This window comes from Corvus cornix, chromosome 7 (genome assembly GCF_000738735.6).
Source record: "Corvus cornix cornix isolate S_Up_H32 chromosome 7, ASM73873v5, whole genome shotgun sequence".
In the NCBI taxonomy this organism is placed as follows: Eukaryota; Metazoa; Chordata; class Aves; order Passeriformes; family Corvidae; genus Corvus; species Corvus cornix.
This window is the reverse complement of record NC_046337.1, coordinates 6,288,700-6,310,434: the sequence shown is the minus strand read 5'-3', so window position 1 is coordinate 6,310,434 and position 21,735 is coordinate 6,288,700. Positions and strand designations below refer to the sequence as shown.

The following is a 21,735-nucleotide window of genomic DNA, read 5'->3' as shown; positions in this document are numbered from 1 at the left end:
CCCTATATAAGTAAAAAAGAGAAATTAATCAGATGCTGTAAGGGACTGCTCCTGATTTTTTATTTTTAGCTCAGGAACTGATCTGCTGTGTAGACAAGCAACTACTTGGTCACTTCATAAGGCTATCATTTTGTGCATTTGTAACTTCTGAAAGAAGAAACTCAAGGTAAATGTTGTGTTTGAAAATGTTTTACAGGGGGTAAAGGTGAAGAATTAAGGTGCCTAAACCAGCATTAATTTTAATTTTTTATACAAATTATTCTATCCCCGAACACCCAAACAGTGATGAAGTACTTGGTGAAAAACTTCGGAAACTGATCTGCCTGGGAATAACGTAGCCTAATAAATAAGGTTTATGGGACTTGATTCTGTGAAATGCTGTAGCAACCAGTATTAACATGACTAAAGGTAAACTTAGATGCTCCCCTAAAACAAAGGGGAGGATGTTCAGCTTCAAGTCCCCAGATAAAAGACAAATCTACCTATTCCAGTCTGCTTTTCTAAAAGGATGGTACTTGGCATGCAAGTTGTGCTTGACTGAGGATGTATTTCTTGCTCCTCCTTGGGCTGGACTGCTGCAGTTTACTGCATCCTAACCCAAAGCTGGTAAAAGCCCCAGTTTATCAATTCCCCCTCCTCCTCTGAACAGCACAGAGGTAATGGGACTACTGCCTGCATTCTGTCACTGCCTCTTGCTGATTTCCATGCTAGTTGAAGATTATGGTTTAATCCTGGTAAAGTAGCTAAGAGATTAAAAGGCTGTAGGGACAGGTATCTCAGCCCAGCAAAGCAGCTGCCTCCAGTAGTTAACTCATTCCATAACAAGATTTTTCCCAGATGTAGAAGGGTAGTCAGTAGCTGAGAGCTTCCATCTGTTCCAGGTGACCCAAGCACTAAATCTTCCATCAAGTTGAACCCTTTCCAAGGCTGTTGCATGCCTTGCTGCATTTCATAAACTTTCCTCATAATAAACAGAGAAGGAAAGGTAATGTGAGGTAAGCATGGAGAATGCAGCCCAAACAATGAGAAGGGAGGGAGACAGGGATTAGGAACAAGGCCCAGAAAATATCTGATTTTTATCAAGTAAGTTGTAAACGTGAATGCAAATTTCCCTAGAAGAAAAAATTAAAACATAGAGTAAGCCAGTTGTATTCTAATTCAGAATCTGATTATTTCCAGGCCGGCCATCCTTTCTGTTTTATTCTGTGTTAAACAGGGACAGTTGCATTCATTTTTTTATCTGGATGTGCCGATATGAGCCACACAGATACAATTAACAGGACTTTGGCACTGTCAGAGGCTTCTGCTGTCTACAGTGGGCAAAGTATTAAAATATTTCCACTTCACAGTCATGTTTATTCCTGGATTTGTGCTATTTCATACTTTCTCTAGTAAGCAAACAGAATACAAACTCATCTAACTGAGACAGTTTATACCTTCCTGGCCTTCGCCCTTCTGTCCCTTTTGGTTTCTTAAACCACACAAGCCCAGGGACTGTGTAAAACTCCTGGAACTGCATTTGTTCCATGGATTTGGATCATAGTCTAGAAAGCAAATAAGCACTTTATGCACGAAACAGATGTATGTAAAATACATTCTCATGTTCTCAACAAATCTTCTAGCACTCCAGTGTATTTGAGCTTCCTCTCATTTATCATTAAAGCCATTTTTAAAGCAAATAGTGGCAAAATGAATTAAGTAGGGACTTACATTGCAGCAATATATGTTTTTTTGTTTTACTGACAATATCTTAACTTTTAGAACTACGGAAAAGCACTGGACAAATAAGCAGAAAAGCTGAACAAATGCAGCCATTACCTACTCCACCAAAAGCTACTATTTTAATTTTTAATTAACACACTTATATTGTAAAACTCCTCCCTGAACAGTGAACATTTAGTATCATTTGTGATATCACAGTCAAAAAGATAATTAAAACTTAAGAAAACAAATTTAAGCCCCATACTTTGAGGACTCCCCAAACCACATGGGTCTGATGCTGGAACTGGGTGGATCATTCCAGCACACCCTAGAACGTCCTTGCAGCCCACACATGCCTGGAGTGTTTTGCTAAGGCAGGACTGGTTGGGAACAAGCACCTTGCATCTTCCCTGAGATTCTTCCCTGAGCAAATGTGACCTGTTCTAATATGAAATATTTTTCTTTCACTCACACATATACGCTTACAAAAATGACATGAAAAGGAGCAGAGCCTCTGTGAAGAAAGAAACCCTGTGCTGTGGTGTACAGAAACTGTAGTGCTTGTGTGTCTCCACCTGCAACGACCCCTAAATGACGTTTCAAGATGTGGGTGGTACAGGGCAGCTGTTTGCAGATGGGGTTTTATCAAAGCACCAGAAGAACTGTGTAGCTCAGTGAATCCAATAAAGTACTTGGGTACACGACACACCTTTCACAGGAAGAACTTTCTTCTTTGCATTATTTGACAGCTCTATATCCATTTCCTATCTTACTGCAATCCAGTTCCCTCTCAAAGTGGAATGAATAGTTATATTCTCATCCTATGACACTCATTTGTGCCTTAAAATGTCACAGTTGACTTGTTTGTTGTTTTGGGTTAGCCTTGTACTAACTTGTTTGGATGCTTGAAAGGGAGTCAAAATTACAACTGACTTCTATAAATACTTTTTAGCTCTGTAATATATTTTTTCCACAGAAAACTGGTGCAGGCTTTAAGTTCCTGTATTTAGCCCTGAAGCAAAGAATGTTTAGATGAAGATTTGGAGAAAACTGACCAAAACACTTTTAAATTATTGGTCATGAAAAATTATTGTAGCTGGAATTTTTATATATTTCTAACTATGAAAGGAATTATTTCAATCCCGTCAATGTTTCTACAGCTTGGTTTTCATGAAGCTTGATGCACTGCCTCTTCTCAATGTCCTACCCCTATTCACAGTTAAAATGTTTTGGGTAGTTTTGGCTATTGATGTCAGTAAGTATAAACTTAAAAGTGCACAATGTTATTGTGACTTCATTTTGGAAGCTTCCTCTCTTGGGTGTAGACCAGAACCCTTAAAAGGGCCTGATTTCCAGAACATTCTGAAAATTAAGTCCCTGTAAGTTATCTTATTCTGGAACCTAACACCATTCACATCTGAAACCTTCAGTGTAAATTACTTGATTACTTAAAAATGTGTGCAATTAAGTTCTTACCACGTGTATGAGCCTCCTCTTACTTCAGCGTCTGCCTTGTGTCCTCAGACTTGCAGGGCTGGAGTTTGGCTCTGACTCAGTTCAGCAGCCCCTCACTGCAAGATTTCTTATCCTGCTTGCAACTACTTGACGTTTTGCGATGTTTGTCAAAATTTGTTGGGTTGAAAGTGGATCTTGCTGAAGAGATGATTAAGCATTAAAATTTGGTCCAGGACAAAACACTTAAGTGTTTGCTGCTATTTTTCCATTTTCCAGTCTCACTGGTAAAGCTCATGAGCTGAGTTGCTATATGGGATGCATGCAACTGTAATGGACTGTGCCTGCACTTGGGAAGAGAAACCTGAATGTCAGATAACCCTGGTGCTGTAAACCAAAGAGCTGTAGAGGACAACCTGTGCGTTGCTGGCTTTTAAAACTGGAATAAGTTATAAAAATAAACTGTGTTGCTGTGAATAATGCTTAACAGCGAGGTTTATTCTTAATTCAGTTCCTGTGCCCCAGTTAACTGGGAATCTGAATTAGCCTGGGGATTGATGACGCTCCACGGTGCTGACAGCAGTGCAATGTTTCAGACGCAGCTGAGCAGAGGTGGAATGCACGCTCAGCACTGGCTGGGGTATGGACTGACTTCAACACCAAGGGATCTGTTACATTTGATCTTCCAAAATTACCTGACAGTTGAAAAAGAATATTTACAAGCAATATTGTACATCATACTTGAATTACAGAGGCCTCAGTTTGAACTTGAGAGGGAGACAACAGGCATTCTGCTTTTTTCTAATATCCTAACTTTTGCCCTAGTTGTAGGGTTAATTAGCTTTGCCCTTCTTTGGTTTTCCAAAGTAGTTACTCTAAGAAACACCATTACTAAGTGTGCTCTGATAGTCTATCACACTGATTTATACAACTGGGAAATACACCAGACTTTGATTCCACAATTGCTCAGATTTTTTGACTTTTTACTTGGCTTAAATTGTTAACTTTGATTTGTTAATGAACCACTGATTTAGGGTGAAGCAACAGTGCAATTTAAAATAGGAATTCCCTAATAAAGACACTTTCCATTTTAATCCAGATGGATGTGTCCTGGTTTTGGGGATAAAAAATTATTCTCTTAGAATGTGAATTACTTTGTTTCCCATGCCAACAACTGAAAACACACAAGACAACCCCCTTCAAAGAACGGAATCCCAGGTGGTGCTCCAGCTGTCAAATTATTTTTTCTTATTTCTCAATAAAACTTTAAACTTACTAGTCACCCTCCTTTTTCCTAGGCCCACAAACTGCAGACCTTTGCTGTCTCCAGACACACCTGTGCTAAAGGCTCTCGTATTAACAGCAAAGGCACATCCAAAAGCAGCAACTCAGTGACCCTACAGCGGGATAATTCCACATTTGAGAATGTAATATAAATAGTTCCTGAGGATGTAAAGGATTATACACCTTCACAAAAATTACATATCCAGTCAATAGTAGGCCCTTTTTCTTCCTTGCTTCAAGTGGTGTCAGAGAGTTTGAAAATTGTATTTGCAAAACAATTTTCAAAACATACAGTGTTCAACATTTCACTCACCCTTCTCATGAAGCTCAGCTTCCAACTTAGGATTCCAAATCCAATGCAATAAATGCAAACTACAGTTGCTGGAAATACCAAGAGAATTAGTGCAGCACATTCAAATTTATCAGGGAGTTTACGATACACCTTAAAACCTAACCTCCTCCTCTACACATGCACTCATGTAACAGAGATGTCTGTTCATCTCCAAAAACAAATTCATAGTTTGATACTATCCAACCTTTGGCATTGCCCTTAAATCTGTTTTGTATCATGAAGGAACAAAATACAAAAATATACAAAAAAAACCAAAACAAAACACAAAACCCCAACATCTCAGAATCATGTTGTGATGGTATTTCTTTAAGAAACTTGCAGAGGCACAACACACATGCAAAGCTTACCCAGTGAGCATTACTGCGGCACGATTTCCACATGCTGCATCTTGGGAGAGGTATTTTATTTTATATATATATAAATATATATATTTTATATATACAGATTTTGTATACTGTTGTCAACACTGATTTGCTTCCTTTTCATTGTAAGTTTGTAGGGTCTTTTAGTTGTTATTATACAAGGTTCAACAGTGAAAGCTTTCCAGACTGAGAGACCGTGTGGTTTTCAGCCTTTCAGTGTTTGGGTACCTGCCTCAGCAAGTTACCCAGGACACACAGTCACAGTCCTAATGGTGTTTTAAAAAAGCTCAAGTGCAGTGCTCTGTCCAAAATGTTATCATCAGAGCACTTGACATAAACTGTCCTGTCCTCCTTGCTGTGAAATGTCTGTCAAAGAGTCCTTCTGCCTTGCTGGCTGTGCTGTGCCAGTCCCTGACAAAGCCTGCGAGCACAGAGGATGTCCTGGCTTCACCTCCTGCCTCTCATTAAGGATCTCTGCACACCACACTCTAGTTTTGTCCTATTTAACATGGATTTCTGTCACTTCCTCCATCACTTTTCCCCCAGTCACACCCTTGCCTCCCCCAGGGTGGGCGCTGGGGCAGGGGTGGCTGTGGCCATCTGTCCCCACAGCCCCGGGTGCAGGAGGTGCCCCTTTCTCTGGCAGCTGCCTCACAGAATCATGGAATCTTTTGGGTTGGAAGGGATCTGTGGAGATCACCCAGTACAAGCCCCCTGCCAAGGCATGGTCACCTGGAGCAAGTGATACAGGAACATGTCCAGGTGGATTTGGAATTTAATCTCCAAAGAGGGTGACTCCACACCCTCCCTGGGCAGCCTGTTCCAGTGTTTCCGGCACCCTCGATGCAAAGAAGTTCTTCCTCATGTTGAGGTGAAACTCCTCGTGCCTTAGTTTATGGCCATTGCTTCTCATCCTGTTGCTGGGCACCCCTGAAAAGAGTCTGGCACCATCCTCTTGGCACCTGCCTATGAGATACTTATATTCTATATGAGGTATTTGTTCTGCAATACGGAATCACAGAGTCAACTGGGTTAGAAAAGACCTCCGAGATCATCGAGTCAAACTTGTCAACCAGACCATGGCACTGGGTGCCACCTCCAGTCTTTCCTTAAACACCTCAAGGGACGGTGACTCCACCACCTCCCTGGGCAGGCTGTTCCAATGTCCAGCCATCCCTTCTGTGAAGAGACTCTTCCTGATGTTCAACCTGAAGCTGCCCTGACACAGCTTGAGACTGTGTCCTATCGTTCTGTCGCTGATTCCGTGGGAGAAGAGCCCGACGCACACCTGGCTACACCTTCCTGCCAGGGTGTTGTAGAGAGCAATAAGGTTCCCCGAGCCTGCTTTTCTCCAGGCTGAGCCGCCCCCTCAGCCGCTCCTCGCAGGACTTGTATTAACGAGATCCCCTCTCAGCCCTCTCTTCTCTAGGCTAAGCAGTCGCAGCTCCCACCGCCTCTCCTGACGCCCCGAGCCCGTTTCCCAGCGGGACAGCTCAGGGGACGCTGCCCAGCTGTGGAAGGACGCGGAGCATTCGCTGAGGCACCAAGATGGCGCCGGGCTGAGGGGGGGCGGGACCCGCCACCACCCCCCGCGCACGATCGGGGAGGGGGGGCAGGAGGGGCGCGTGCCGCGGGCGGCCGCCAATCAGGGGGGTGGCGCCGGGCGGCGCGCGCAGGCGCGCGGGGGGCGGTTGGCGCGGCGGCGGCGCAGGCGCAGTGCCGCTGTCGCTGAGGGCGGCGGGTGCCGGCGGTCCCACGATGTGGTTCGGCGGCTCCGTCCCCGCCGCCATCGCCGCCGCCAAGGAGCGAAGCTCCGTCTTCGTCGTGTTCGTGGCAGGTACGGTACGTCCCGGCGCCGCCCGCTGCTCCCGCGGGCAGGCCCCAGCAGCGCCTTCCCAACTGTGTCCCGCCCGCTGCCCCTCCCGCCGAGCGGGATTTGTGCTGTGTCAGCCCCAGCCCGCGGTATCGGTGTCCGGCCCCCGCCCGCCCGTGTAGTGGAGCGGAATCGCCCGTCCGATGTGTCGCTTTCCCCTTCGTTCTGCCCTTCTGTACTGGGTTGTCGCCGGTGCAGCTCTCGGGGCTGTTTGGTGTGTTTTGTTTCCTTTCCTCGTACCGACAGTGCGTGTTTCATAACAGTGTAGTTGGAACCTGTAGGAATTCACATCGTTTCATGTACACTGCCTTTCTGTCTGAAAAAGAGATGGGAAGGAGGACATAGTGTTAAACTGCGCCAGAGGAGGCTTAGGTTGGACGCTGGGAGGAATTTCTTCCCAGAACGGGTGATTAGACATTGGGACGGGCTGCCCAGGGAGGCGGTGAGGTTCCTGGGGGTGTTCCAGGAAAGCCTGGACGTGGCACTCTGTGCCATGGTCTGGTTGACACGGTGGTGTTTGGTCATAGGTTGGACTCGATGGTCTCACATCGAGTCTTTTCCAACATGACTGAAACTGTGATAATCTGTGATTAGACAGGCTCTTTAACTTATTTTTGGGGTTTTGTGTATCTCAGTGTGTGTTGTTTCTTAAGCTTTTACTGTTTCAAGTTCTCGTGGCTTGAAGTTTTTCGGATGTCTCATGAAGCAACAGCAATGTTAAACGTGTGGCTTAGTGTTGTTCTCTTAAGAACTGTTGAACTGTGGGACTTGCGTGGCTTCAAGAAGTTCACTCCCAAAGGGGATATAAACAGAAAAGTGCAGTTAAATTCCTTTGCTGACACAACTCTCTATGTACTTGGAGAACAGCATTTTCTGCTGGATAGTAAACATACTGACAGAAATCAAGGTCTTGTCAGACCACAGACTGAGCTGTGTTGGTGTTGGAGTAAGGGATGGGGTGGAGCAGTTCATGAAGAACCACAGCCCGTGGGAAAGAGTCACGTTGCAGAATTTGGGAGGGACCCCACGCTGGAGGAGTGTGAGGAGTTCAACCCCTTAGGAGGAAGGAGCAACAGAGACAAGGTGTGAGGAACTGATTGTAGGAAGGGTGGGGAGAAGATTTTTTTTTTTTTATTTCTCATGATCCTGCTCTGACTTTTGATTAGTAATAAGTTAAATAAATTTTTCCCCAAGTCAGATCTGTTTTGCCTGCGATGGTAGCAGGTGAGTGATCTCTCCTTGCCCTTATCTCTTCCTATGAGCCTTCCATTACATACTCTCCCCTGCCCAGCTGAGGAGGGCAGTGACAGAGGGACTTTGGTGGGCCTCTGCGTAGTTTCAACTTGATACATATATCAGGGGCTGAGAAATGCATGTTGTAACTCATGTCCAGTATTTTTTATGAAACAAAAATTGTGCACAAAATGGGGCCTGTTAGATGCTGATGTTGACCTTGTGGATATTGGAATATGTAGATATACAGGGGAGGTATATTTATGGTTGCAGGGATGTAACCTAGTTTTGTCATTGTGGTGTGCTGTGAGGATTTGTTTTGTTTGTTCTTACAAGTCCTGGAAAAGGGAGAGTGTGACTTTAGCCAGCCACATCTCTGAAGTGGAAGAGTTGGAGAGTTCTGCCAACATCTGGTCCACCGTGGGCACCGTGGGATCAGGGCAGCTGACCTGTGGCAGAGCTGATCATGAAACAGTTCTATTACATGTGCTGGGAAAGGGAGTTGGGAAGCCCAAGAACTTTCTTGCTGTGTGTGGAAGCAGCCATGTTTGAAGGATGTGGAGTGCTGAAAGAATAGTCTGGTTTTGTGTTAGCAGAGACTGGGTTTGTTGTTTGGGCAGAAATATGTTTCAAACTGCACCATGATGGTAACTTTGAGCCTTTACACTCCACAGTTCCCATTGGAGACAGGCATTTGAAAGCAGCTGGAGAACAGGCTTTCTGCAGTGTTTGGTTCTGTACACTCCATCTAATAACATCTAGGGGACAAAAAATGACTAAAGGAAAAAAAATTAGTGAGAGAAATTGAAAATATAAGTTAACTATCATTTTGGGGTGGCCATTGTGGAGGATAGCTATTAGGTACAGTTGACAAAAATTAGGAAGTTCTGATATGTCCATCTGTGTTTGGTTTCTGCCACCATCTGCCTGTCCTTCTTTCCCTCTCCTCTGCACTTCACTGACATTTTCACTAGAAGATGAAGAAGTGGATCATTCTTTCTGCTTCCAGAAATATTTTCTAGTCAAGCAAGGAATAATGTGGTTATTTATCTTAAAAATGAGGTGGCGTTTGTGACTGTAAGTGCACATTGTTCAAGCAGGTTTCTCCTTAAGCGTTTTTGCTTGCAGGTATAATCCCAGCATTTTTGAGCTTAGTGTTTAAAACCTTCATGGCACATTCTGGTGATGGGATGGTGTAAGTGTATCAAAGATCCCCTTGAACTCATGGGAAGTTACAATAAAAGGGATTGCTCCATTCTCTTCAGAGAGCATGAGGCGAAGCGTGTCTGCCTTAGGAAACTGGTTTGAAGTATTAAGGTGAGATGTTAGAGGCCTCTGAGTGCACCAGGAGCAGGAGCTGTGTTTAGGGAACAGACAAGTTACTTTGTGGCATCAATTAATTGCCAGCAGCAATTTCCCTGTGTTGCTGCACAGGGAGACCATTCCTGATAGTGAAACAGGACTGGCAATGCAGGTGCCCCAGGGAGCGGTGTGAAGTTGTGTCAGGGGAGGTGTAGGCTGGATATCAGGAAAAGGTTCTTTCCCCAGAGCGTGTTGGGCAATGGAACAGGCTCCTCAGGGAGGAGTTTAGGGAGAATTTGGAAAACACTCTCAGCACAGGGTGGGATTTTTGGGGTGTCATGTGCAAGGCCAGGAGTTGGACTTGATGATCCTGGTGGGTCCCTTCCAACCCAGCATATGTTATGATTCTCTGGTATCTTGTTGGTAGCTGTTCTCTAGATGATTTTGTAGCCTACAGAGTTAAAAAAAGCCTTTTGTTTTTGAGGCACTAAACTAAAGTTAATAGTTCATTTGATACGAAACCTCCTCTATTCTGACTGAGTTCTATAAGAAAGTTAGACATGTTCTGATCATGAAAATACCAGGCCACTCATAAAAAGTGCTTTGCAGAGTGAAAAAATGAAGGGGTGTATGTGTGACAATAAAAAGCTTTAAGCAAAAATATTTGTTTCTTTTTAATAACGTTTGTAGCAATCCTCCTCCCTTTGTTCATGACTTTATTAACTTAATAATTTTTTTACAAAATGGTGATTTGCACTCATAAGCTGTTTGTTAGTTATTTGTAGCCAAGATGTATCAAGGCACTTTTCAAGTTAAATAAGGGAAATGACGCAAAGGAGGAGGAGGAGGCGAACGGTTTAATGTCCTGGCTTCCTGGCATTTCCATAATGGCAGTCCTATTCTTACTGAGTAGTTATGAAATGTTGGACATGGAAAAGTCAGTTGGTCTTATCTGTCTCCTTCTGAAAGGAAAACACTTCCCTGATGACTGCGTGCTGAGGAATAAGGGAATTAAAGTCTTCTGACAACTTATGATGGTTTTGAGTAAGTTCCTTGTACAGGAAAGAAATTATTGCAGAAAAAGAGTCTTGTCCAGTGTATGAATCACTTGAGAAATTATTGATATTTTCCCTATATAAATTTACCTGATCAGCTTTAAGAGATGAGGAAGTGTGACTGTGAATTGTTTATAGATCATTCCACTAAGTGAAATAAAGTGATATTTTTGTTTGGGAAACAAGAAATCCGAGAGTTTTGGGAACTAGAATTTTGAGGCTGTTGTGCTGGCTCAGTGTTTAGCAGAATTATGAATTATGTCAAGTTCTGCTGTGCTTGACCTCTTGACTTTTCTGATGTTTTTCTTGTGACCAGGCAGTTTTGATTTCAGGATATAATTACTACTACAAAACTGTAATAAATGAACCGTAGCCTCTAAATGAGAAAGGGTTATCAAAACAAAAAATGTATGAGAATAAGCAACTGTTCAGTGGGTAGTCACAATATTAATCAGTGCATCATGGCACAGAGCTTTATAAAATGTGAGCTGTCAGCATTTTCATTCAGTCATCTCTCAGAGTGTACTGTGAGCAGTCTCTGACCTGTTTGTGTCTTTCAGCATTCTTTTTTCTCCAGCAGTTGTTTGTGTGGAAAAGTTAGTGTTAGGCAATAATTTAGATATTTTTAGTAGCCTAATCAGATGAGCACATGTCCTTTTGAAAAAGTGTGTGGTGAAGCAGCTGTCTGCCTATGAGTGTTTGGAAACAGGAGAGGAGGCCGAGCTGCTCTGGGCACAACAGCTGCATCCATTGACCACACTTGGAAGCACTGCACTTAAAGCAAGAGGAAAGGTTCCCACATAAAATAGCATAAATATTTGCTTGCTTACGCAGAATAATAATAATAGAGGTAGGTACTTTCTTACTTGCTCCAGTAATTCCAGGGAAAAATTGAGACATACGGTTGAAAAACACTTTTTCAAAATTGTATTTTTGATACACGCCCCTGTGAGGGGCCTTGTGACCAGACAGTAGCACTTCACTGGGAGATTCCACATATAATTCCTGATCTTTAACAAGTCAAAAATATTGCATGGAATGGCAACTGGGATGAAACAAACAAGTGGTTTGTTGTTGTCACTGAATAATGGACTACTATACTTCTATACTTGTGACTCAGATTCTTCATCAAGACTGCAGTCCATTCCAAGCTGCTAGGAAGTAATACAGATTGAAGATAAAGAAATGGTTGCAGGCCAGTGTACTTGTTGAAAGATGGTTAATACTCATCAGAATCTATTTATTAACCCAGACGCTCACTAAACTGGTGCTTTGGAAGATAAATGTATGATTGATATGTTTCATCTGATTAAAATAACACCTCTGAATCTGTGGCCCCTGAACACCTTCTCAGCTTCTCTTACCCAAGTAGTTCCTCTGGTCTTGTTATTCTTGTTCCTCTGTGCTCCTCACTCTTTTTCCTCCCCTCCTGTTACTGTTCATGTCAGGAACTGGCATACAAAACTAAGTTACAAATAATCTGCAAATAAATGTCTCTTGGTTTGGGCATCTTTTTAACACTGTCAAACTGTGAAACCTTACCTGCCGAATTATGTGTTACAGGAAGTGGAGAACATAGTTTTACCTACTAGCAGCTGATGTACTAATACGTAATTAAATTTATAACGAGGGGCAAACAGAGGATAGTTTTGACATGTTATCGAGGTGAACAAGCTGGAGTGAATTGTCTCCAGATGACAAAAAAAGCCCATTATAAATTGACTTGAAAATAATCCCCAGAGTGTCTTACAAAAGTGATTCCAAGTGATTGAAGCAATCAGTTTCAGGACAGAAACAGCAATTCATGGTGGGTTTAACTCATGTGTGCTGTGTCTTGCAGGAGAAGATGAACAATCTACTGAGATGGCTGCAAGGTGGGAAGATGAGAAGGTGACTGAAGCTGCATCAGATGGTTTTGTTGCTATTAAAATCGACACCAAAAGGTTTGATTCTAATTCTATCCCTTATACAATCTTTCATTGATGATAATGAGAGTAAGAGGCTTTTGAAGTCCTCACCCTGATTAGGAGATAGTCTAAACACAGGGTTCCAGAATAGAAGTGAATTCAGTAGTCCTGAAGTCACCAGAGCCTGAGAAAATGTCAAAAATTATTGTTGTGTTCTGCACCTACTCACTGTGTATTTCAGACTGTATTCCAGTACTACTAATAGAATCCTTGAAGTTGCCCTTTCTCAACAGGAAGAGACACAAAAATGCTATTAAAAATGCTGGAATAAAAATGCAACTGCTAGAGGCAGTTCTTGATTTGCCAAGTTACATAATGAATTTTAAACCTTTCATGAATTTAGAAAGATAAAAATCTGTAAAGCCCCAGAGAAATTGTGTTTGCCTCCATTGTAACACATAGAATGGAGAAGCATTTAAGTTCCTGGGTAAATTACTCAGCTATTTTTGTTATGTTTGTGTTCTAGTCCGTGTGCACAGAGTGCATTGACATTTCCCCAAATGGTATTATTTTGAAATGCTCTATAGACTTTTTATTAGTTTTACTACATTATTTGTGCTCAATAGACTAGATTTCTTTTTCCTGAATTGCCTCTTAGCACTGCTTTCCTAATTCTTATGTAGTCAACTGTGATAACCAAGGATTGTCACCATGTCAACACTTTTGCAGAATGTTAATGATAAGATGCAATGCAAATTTGCTTTTAGTGTTCTCTCAAGTATTTAAATAGTTTTGTAGGACAGTTATTTTTATGATGAAAGACTTAATCTGAAGTTGTTGCAAAATGATTGCTCCTCCTAAATGAATCTTTTCTTTTAAACAGTGAAGCATGCCTGCAGTTTTCTCAAATTTGTATCCTTTGAGATCCGTTTACATGCTACATTATGATTACAGATAATTGCTCTTTACAAGTTAATACCGTTCTTAAGACAAATACTTACAAGCAATGTTACTGAAAATACTTATTTTGGCACAAAACCATGCAATGAACTGTGTAGTTAATAGATACCATCTGTGTATTCAACTTGCTTTCAGTTATTAGAGAAAGTGAACAAACTAGGTTTTTTTTATGTTAATCCTATGTAATTCTCTAAATAGAAAATTATCTCAATCTTTATGTAATCAAAATAACCTGTTGGTCCTACTAATCAGCATTAGAAAACAAACAAAAAATGCTTTCAATTATGAGCTGGGGCTCACAGGTGCAGAGGAGGAGGAACAAGCAGTGGCCTGGGTTCTGTCACATACACAGGTGTGAAGTCAGGCAAACCCCTGCCTTCCTTAAGTAGGTCACTGCTTACAGGTCATTAATTCTGTGTGATGCTGGGAATTCTGTATCTTAACTTGGATTTCCATCATGCTGTGGAGATTTCATTACTGTCTATTTAAGATGTCTGACACTAAAACAAAATCATTCTCAAATCAAAGCATAATCAGTTGCCAGAAGAGTTGAGGAAAAATATTTTGACTGAAATCAGTACAGAGAAAAGAAGAAATACTATCCAGTTGCATGTAAGATTTGCCAGCATCTTTTTTTTTTTTCCTTCCTCTCTTGGCCCTGACTACTGGTGACCAGTTGGAGATAAGAGTATTGGGCTAGAAGCTCCTGTAGGAAGCATGTCTGCTTTGGCCTGTACAGTTACTCTGTCAACCTCTGTCATTCATTGCCCTTAACTGTCGCTGTGCAGATCCCGTAGTGTGCGTCCCATCCAGTTTTTTTATAGGAGACAATGGAATCCCTTTGGAAGTTATTGCTGGCAGCGTTTCTGTGGAAGAGCTGGTTACCAGAATCCATAAAGTCAAACAGGTAATGCTTGCTGACACACTGGATCTTCCAGATGGACTTGGGTGTGCTCAGGACAGTGATGGCCCTGGCCCTTAGCTTGTGCCTTTGGGAAGTGTGAGTTACGGGTTCTGTCCTTCCAACAATAAAATCTGCTACCTTGAATTCGGTACACAGGTTGGAAGCACTGTGCACAAGTGCTGCATTCATTTTTGTTTGGTTTAGGTTGTCTGTGTAAACCCACAGCATTGAAGAAATGTGTCAAGAATTCTAAACTGAAATGACGAAATGTGACAACTCACTTTTAAGGAGTTTACTCTTCAGCCCGTATGTGGTTTTGGAATATTGTTCTGTAATGTAGATTTATAAAATTATGCTATAGAATATAAAATAAGTGTAGATAGCTTTATCACTTTGATTTCAAGTGGAAGACTAAAATTAGAAAAATGAAATGCATGACTGCACCGTACTCAACAACATGTGGTAATTCTAGTTTTATGTTTTCAATAGGACTGATTCCTCAATAATAATTCAGTCTTGATATTTGAACCTGTGGAAAAAATTTGAACTTTCATAGGCTCCATTGTTTCTGTTCCCAATTTCTTAGATGCACACAGGGAAAGGGCGGCCTTTGGAAAACGGCAGTCAGTCATCTGTTCCCTGTCCCTCCCCTCAGTCTGATGGTGCTCCAGAAAGTGCAGAACCCAGAGCAGCAGGGGTTTGTGACTCTCCTCAGTCTGTTACGCCTGAGACAATAACATTTTCTGCTGGTAATGGTTAGTGTTTTGACACAAATGCCACCTCATTTGCTTTGGAAATGGTTTTTCTTAAGTTGTTACATGCTGGTACATAAAAGGCAATATATTGAGCAGACTCATTGAGGAAAAACTTGGATATTCGAGAATGCTTTGTTCAAGTCTAGAGGGAAAGATAACTTGTCGTTCTGCTTAGTTTTCATAAGTGAGGAATCTATGGTTTATAACTCAATAAAAATTGTGTATGCTTTCCTGAAAAAGGATTAAATTAAAAAGTTCTTTTGGGTTAGTAACCTGAAACCAAATAGTTGAAGGGGGGAATCTAAGTAGCAGAACCTCATATCTCCTTGAGATATCCCAGTTGCTGTAAATTTTGACTAACAATGAGCCTAATAATTCTTATGACAAGAAATACACCTTTTCTTTTTTTCTTATGCATTGCTTTCTTGTAAATCCCTTGAAGATGAAGCAAATTCAGGTCAAGCAAGCCAGGAAGCAACTAATTCTGCAGATGAGCAAGTGAATGATGCTCAGCCTGTGAATGATCTTACACTCAAAGTAGAAAGGCAAGTCTTGTTTTGCAGACTTCTTAATGTGTTGTATTTGTTTCTCAGGAGGCAGTTTTGTTGGGTTTTGGGTTGGTTTTGAGTTTTCTTAAGAAACATGTATAATTACAGGATTTTGTTGCTTAATCTGTTGTCATCTGGCAAAGATTTATGTGGTCTTATTTTTTATTAGATGTCTGTGACAATTCTAGGGCTGATACTAAATGAGGTTTTTAATTAATCTCATTTTTCATGTACTTTGAAAGAAATAGGTAATTTGGAAAACTGTATATGTTCACCTTTGATATAACTTCACTAGAGATTATATGTTTGCTGCAAGTTCTTGAATGAATTGAAACATTGAACGGAAAGCACTGGAAATTGGTGTAATAAAATGCCAACCTAGGTTTTGTCTAGAGATCATCTTATTTCTTCTTCTGATTGATTTGATGGCTGTAGTTTGGGGATATTGGAAACGTCAAAGGAATCCTATTCTGAGACTCGTGCTTTGATCTGTGAACAGTAATGAGTTGAGTTTAGTTTTTTGAAGTATGATGATCAGAAACACCAGGTTCAAAACATGATTAATTCCTTTCATTCATTGTCTTTAAATATAGGATATTGTTTATAAACTTGTTTTTAGTAAGACTGATACTATTTGAAATATCCTGTCTTAAACTGTAACACATATTTAGCAAATAGGAATATTTATACTGCTAAAATATATTTTAAAGCCTTTTCATGCTTTATTTCAGTTTTCTTCTGAAGTTATGGGACAAGAGGGATAATTTTTACTTATCACTGATAAGACAATACAGTCAATATTTTAATATAATTATCATTGTTCCTTTTTTAAAAATGCATTCATCTTACATACAAACATGGCATAATTTATCTGCAGCATTTTTTGCAAGGGGGAAAAAGAGACCAAGCTCTGTGGTAATTACCACTTTCTTTTTAAGAAAACAGCTGCCATACAAACATTTTTCTGATTATCTGACTTTTCATGTTGGGTCATGCCTGCCCTTTCCCCAGACTTCAAATATGTTGTGATTTTTATTGTCAATCTGTATTTACAAATTTAAGTTCTGTTCTTTTAAGTCAGTCCTTATTCTGAGGCATTTTTCTAGATAGTTGGAACAGATGCATGTGCATCTATGTCAGGGCTATATATTACTTGTGTTCCATTTTAGGAAGTGATGTGCAGAAGAAACCAGATGGCTTAAATAGCTAAGAGATTGAGATTTAGTGTTTCTGTTACCACAGATCATACATTATTGTATATCTTCATAAGTTGGTTCAACAGTAAGAATATGTAGGATTCTTCATTTACTGGGTGGAAAAAGGACAAAAGGAACACGTTAGAACAACTATTGAATGGGAAAGGAGGTGGTGAAGTCACCACTGCCCTTTGCATGGATGGTGCACCCACATGTGAATGAATCACTGCTGGTACACAAGGTATTAGCAGTGTGCTACAGCTCATTTTCATGTGTTCTCTTCTTCTGGGTTTGCAAATGCTTCGTTAACATTTGAAAATACTGCAATTATAACAATTCTCACTACATTCTTAAATTTAGGTTAACAAAAAAGCTTGAAGAAAGACGAGAAGAGAAAAGGAAAGAAGAAGAACAGGTAACACAAAAATGTAAAACCCCTTGCAGGTTTTTTCTTTATGCCCTTATTTGAATAAATGTTTAATTGCTTCTTAAACAAATATACTTCAGTCTTCTCTCTTGCCGAAGACAATTTTGTGGTCCAATTTTTATCTCTCTCTATTCAGAAAGAAATTAAGAAAGAAATTGAAAGAAGGAAAACTGGTAAAGAAATGTTGGAGTACAAAAGGCGACAGGAAGAAGAATTGACCAAACGTATGTTGGAGGAAAGGAACAGAGAAAAAGCAGAAGAGAAGGCTGCTAGAGAGCGCATAAGGCAACAGATTGCAATGGTAAATTTTGCACTTTGGAAGAGAGCTTGCTGCTTCTCTCTCACACAGTGTACAAAAATGATAAATTTTCTCATTTGACGAAGCTTTGGAAGATTGTTCACTTTTCCATTTGGAATCCTGTGGCCTTGTATAGTAACAATTTTAGTTTGGGGTTTATGTAGCATTTTCTATGTATAAGATGAAACTTCTGCTTTCATTTTCACAATTCTTTTCTATCTGAACAAACATTTCTGTCATATTGCTTGAGCCTAGTTGAGAATTATCATATAGACATAAAAATAATTGCAATTTAGGCATGGTACTAAAGGAGAAGCACAGGGAGTATTTAATTGTAGAACGTACACAAGAGGACTGCTCTCAAAATGGTGAGGAGGATTATTTTCTAAGTTTGTATATATGTGTCCCTGTATATGGATGTAAATGGTTGATAACAAGTGAAATTCTTCCTCATTATTAAGTTTTGGTGTAGAACTCTTAGAATTGCAGTCATGTAACTTGTCAGAAGATTTTTGCCTTTATCTTCCCTGGAGTGTTAAGCTTGCATGGGAAGATCATCTATTAACAACTAGTTGTGGGAAGTGACTCAGTGAGAAGAGCCATCTTGGCTAATGACACGAGACTGTGCAGTTTGGCAGTGAATAATTCTTTGCAGTTCTACTGTCTTTTTCTCCATATGGTCTGCTTGTATCTGTGCAGTTGGTTCATGAGTATGGATCATAGCTGTCTGTTTTAATGACTGTTAAGCAACAAGATATGTTAACAATTAAGGTTTCCCTTTGATCCTTCCACAGGATCGTGCTGAGAGGGCAGCTCGCTTTGCAAAATCGAAGGAAGAAGCAGAAGCTGCAAAAGCTGCAGCTCTTCAGGCTAAACAGGCTGAAATAGAGGCCAGAAAAGAGGCAGCTCAAAGGGAGAGAAGGTGAGTTGCAGTAGAGACACAAGTGTGTATTTTGGGGGAGAGAGGTAAAGAAACTTTTTAAAGAGAGTTAATATATCTCCTAATCTCTTGACAACGTGTTGCTGTGTTGAGCTGTTTAAATAGTGACATTAAAAGTAGCTATTTACATGACCACTGTGTTCTTTGATAGCTTTTATCCTTTTGACATTCCTGATCATGAAACACTAACCACCTTTTCTCCTGTGTTATTTTAGTTAGATAAGAGCTTTTTGTGTCTGAACTTTGATTTAAATACCAGTATAATGGAGCTTGGTGGGGGACTAGATAAGGTGAGAATGTGAAAGATAATGCCTGGGCAGAACAATGTCAGCACTAGTGGGGAGCGGTGCTGATGCAGCTGCAGGGCTGTGCGTGTGGATGGCTTGGATTCAGCAAGGCTGGGCTGGGGCCATCAGCTGCCCATGTCAGAGCTGTCTCCTGCTTTGCCCAGCACTGCTGGTTCAAGAATTGTCCAAACCTATGGAGTCCTTATATGGAGTTATGGAAGAGATGCATTGTGAGAAGCTAGCAGGTGGTTATCCACTGTGAATTCAATCTTACAACCCATCTGCACTGCCCTGAGCAGGATGACTGTCTCTCTCTCCCACATTTCAGTACGACCAAGCTAAAGGCCCAGAGCCTTTGTCTGTAAGTGTTCATGTCCTGACTGACCCCAGTACCTGTCCTGCAGTGCAATAGCCAGGATCCAGTTCCGCCTCCCCGATGGATCTTCCTTCACTAACCAGTTCCCATCTGAAGCACGGCTAGAAGAAGCCAGGCAGTTTGCTGCACAGGTAAATGGGCATTTTGTTTCTCAGCTATGTGCAGATTATGACTTGGTGAACATCAAGTAGTTGTTGATTGTGGCAGTTGTCATCAACTCCTTTCCTTGTTGTTTGAAGGGAATTTTGTAGCAGCCTTCTCCAGTGCCACCAACTGCCTTTGTGTTGCTGCAGTGTATCGTTAGTAAGAGATAGAGAGAAATGAGGGATTTTTCATATCCTACTCTGAGGATGATTGATAGTTTGATATAGAACTCTTGTTAAGGTATATTCAGCTGGCAAATCTGCAGTAGTTTGAAAATGAACAGTTATAATATAAATAAAATGTTTTCTTTATGTGTTTGACAGACGGTTGGTAACACTTATGGCAATTTTTCACTGGCAACAATGTTTCCCAGGAGGGAGTTTACCAAAGAAGATTATGCAAAGAAGTTACTGGAACTGGAGTTAGCACCCAGTGCTTCAGTAGTATTGCTGCCGGTAGGTGTTGGGTTTTGGTTTGTTTGATTTTTCTTTGTCTTGCAAACAGCAGTACAGTAGCTGGATATTTGCTGTCAGTCAGCCATTATAGTATTTGGTTTGAATTTGGGAATTTTGTCTAAACAGATGGCAAAACTACTTCAGTTTTTGTCAAGACTGATTTGGAGAAGTTTTTCTGAAGTAGGTAAATGGTGATACTTGTCTAATGTGTAACCAAAGTTGTTCTTTTTTGTCTGCTGAGCTACTTCAAAATTATGTGTGAAATACTCTGTCTACAAGAGCACAACTTTAATGCCTAACAAGTTTGCTTTGTGTGTTCATGACAGGCAGGAAGACCTGCTACTTCTGTCGTTCAGGCTTCAGGCAGTGATCTGTGGAAGTTCTTGGGCACAATCCTTTACCCCCTTTTAGCGGTTTGGAGATTCATTAGCAACTTTCTGTTTACGAGCCCACCCCCCTCACAGCCCTCTGGGAGATCAGCTCATCAGCAAGACCACTCAGCTCCCTCAACGTCAGGCAGTGTGGAGCAAAGCAGGTAAGGCAAACTGTTTAATGCAGCTATTTCTCAAGCTACTTGCTGCAATTGCTCTAATCTTGTGGTGGGGAACTGAACTTGTAATTACACAGTAGAGAAAGCATTGTCTTGCAGTCATTTATGAATAGGGAATTTAGCTGTAACTACAAAGGTGAGCTTCACTTCAGCTGATCCTGTTTGGAAGATAAAAATGTTGGAAATGAGATACCAAACTGTGTCAGTATGGTTGTACAAGAAACACAAGCAGATGAAGTCTGGTTTTGACAGGTTTTGTGTTGCCTAAAGAATGAGATCTCCCATGTACCAGGAGAGCTGCTCAGCTGTTTCTGGTGAAGCAGCAACATATTGCTTCAATGACAGGGAAAATGAGAGTCTGCCAACTCTGTCTGACTTCTAAGTGACAAATTTTCACCCGGGTATTGCTTTCCAAGGAAACAAAAGGCTGAAGAAAACTATTATTGAGGATAAGAGAAGGAAGGATGCATGATTTGTGTTTATTGCATTTGCTGCTTCTCTTGTGTAATTATTACTGAGGAAACTGTCAAACCTCACTGTTCTTTGTGCCCTAGGCAAGCAGTGAGGAAACGAGTCGTGGAAAAGCGGGGGGAAGACTTCAAAAAAGAAGGCAAAATATACAGACTGAGGACTCAAGATGATGGAGAAGATGAAAACAATACTTGGAATGGAAATTCTACACAACAAATGTAGTTTTGGGTAACTGCAGTTACTATTTGGCTGCTTTTTTTTTTTTTTTCTTCTCTTATTTGATCTAAGTCAACTAAAGCTTCTGGACAAGTGGGGCTTACTCTACACTGACAGAATTACTTAATTCTCATTCCTGTGGTGGATTATGGAATAAAGTCACCTATGTCAGAAAAATCAAGTGGGTGTAGGTGAAACCTAGTAAAAAGACTGAAAATCTCCATCAGCTTTCGTAAATATTGCCCTCTGCCATAGAAAGGCACTTTTTAATCTATAAATATTCTGCTATATGAATTTAAGGGCCAGATATATTAATATAAAGGTCATGGTAGACAATGACTGTTTAAAATGAGGGTTTCAGAAGCACTATAAGTAGCAAATCAGATAGCTAATTTATGTTTAACTTTCTTCTTGCTTCTGCAACTGCAAGCAAAACCTTGTAGTTTTTAATTCCCTAAGCACTCAATAAACTATTTTCCAGAAAACATAAGTGTCTTGTGAAGTTCCTCTGACGTTCTGGTGTCACAAGGAAGCAAGCAGGGCCATGCACTGAAATTTAAAATACAGCAGACAAACATTTTGTTCCAGTTAAAATGACTTTGTTGTACATGAAGTAAAGGAAAAGAGGGGTGAAAATCCAATCTGTAAAGTCTAAGAAGCAGAGAACTTCCACAGGTTCCTTTCAGA

The 21,735-nt window shown here is 40.9% G+C and overlaps 1 protein-coding gene and 1 long non-coding RNA gene across 2 annotated transcripts; one reads left to right on the top strand and one right to left on the bottom strand.

Annotated features, from left to right (window-relative positions):
- Positions 1 to 3,630: 3,630 nt before the first annotated feature.
- LOC109145666 lies at positions 3,631 to 6,013 on the bottom strand. Its single transcript, XR_002047222.3, has 2 exons — positions 4,751 to 6,013; positions 3,631 to 3,848 (listed from the first exon to the last, which is right to left on the bottom strand). It is a non-coding gene; the product is annotated as an uncharacterized LOC109145666 (long non-coding RNA).
- An 840-nt stretch (positions 6,014 to 6,853) lies between these two features.
- UBXN4 (UBX domain protein 4) lies at positions 6,854 to 21,538 on the top strand. The gene is made up of 13 exons (XM_039555320.1): positions 6,854 to 6,988; positions 12,455 to 12,557; positions 13,405 to 13,433; positions 14,270 to 14,388; positions 14,972 to 15,140; positions 15,583 to 15,685; positions 17,245 to 17,299; positions 17,448 to 17,612; positions 18,404 to 18,531; positions 19,241 to 19,343; positions 19,680 to 19,811; positions 20,138 to 20,346; positions 20,916 to 21,538. The coding sequence occupies exons 1-13, from the start codon at positions 6,910 to 6,912 to the stop codon at positions 21,052 to 21,054; spliced, it is 1,533 nt and encodes a 510-aa protein (XP_039411254.1). The 5' UTR covers positions 6,854 to 6,909; the 3' UTR covers positions 21,055 to 21,538.
- The last annotated feature ends 197 nt before the right edge of the window (positions 21,539 to 21,735 follow it).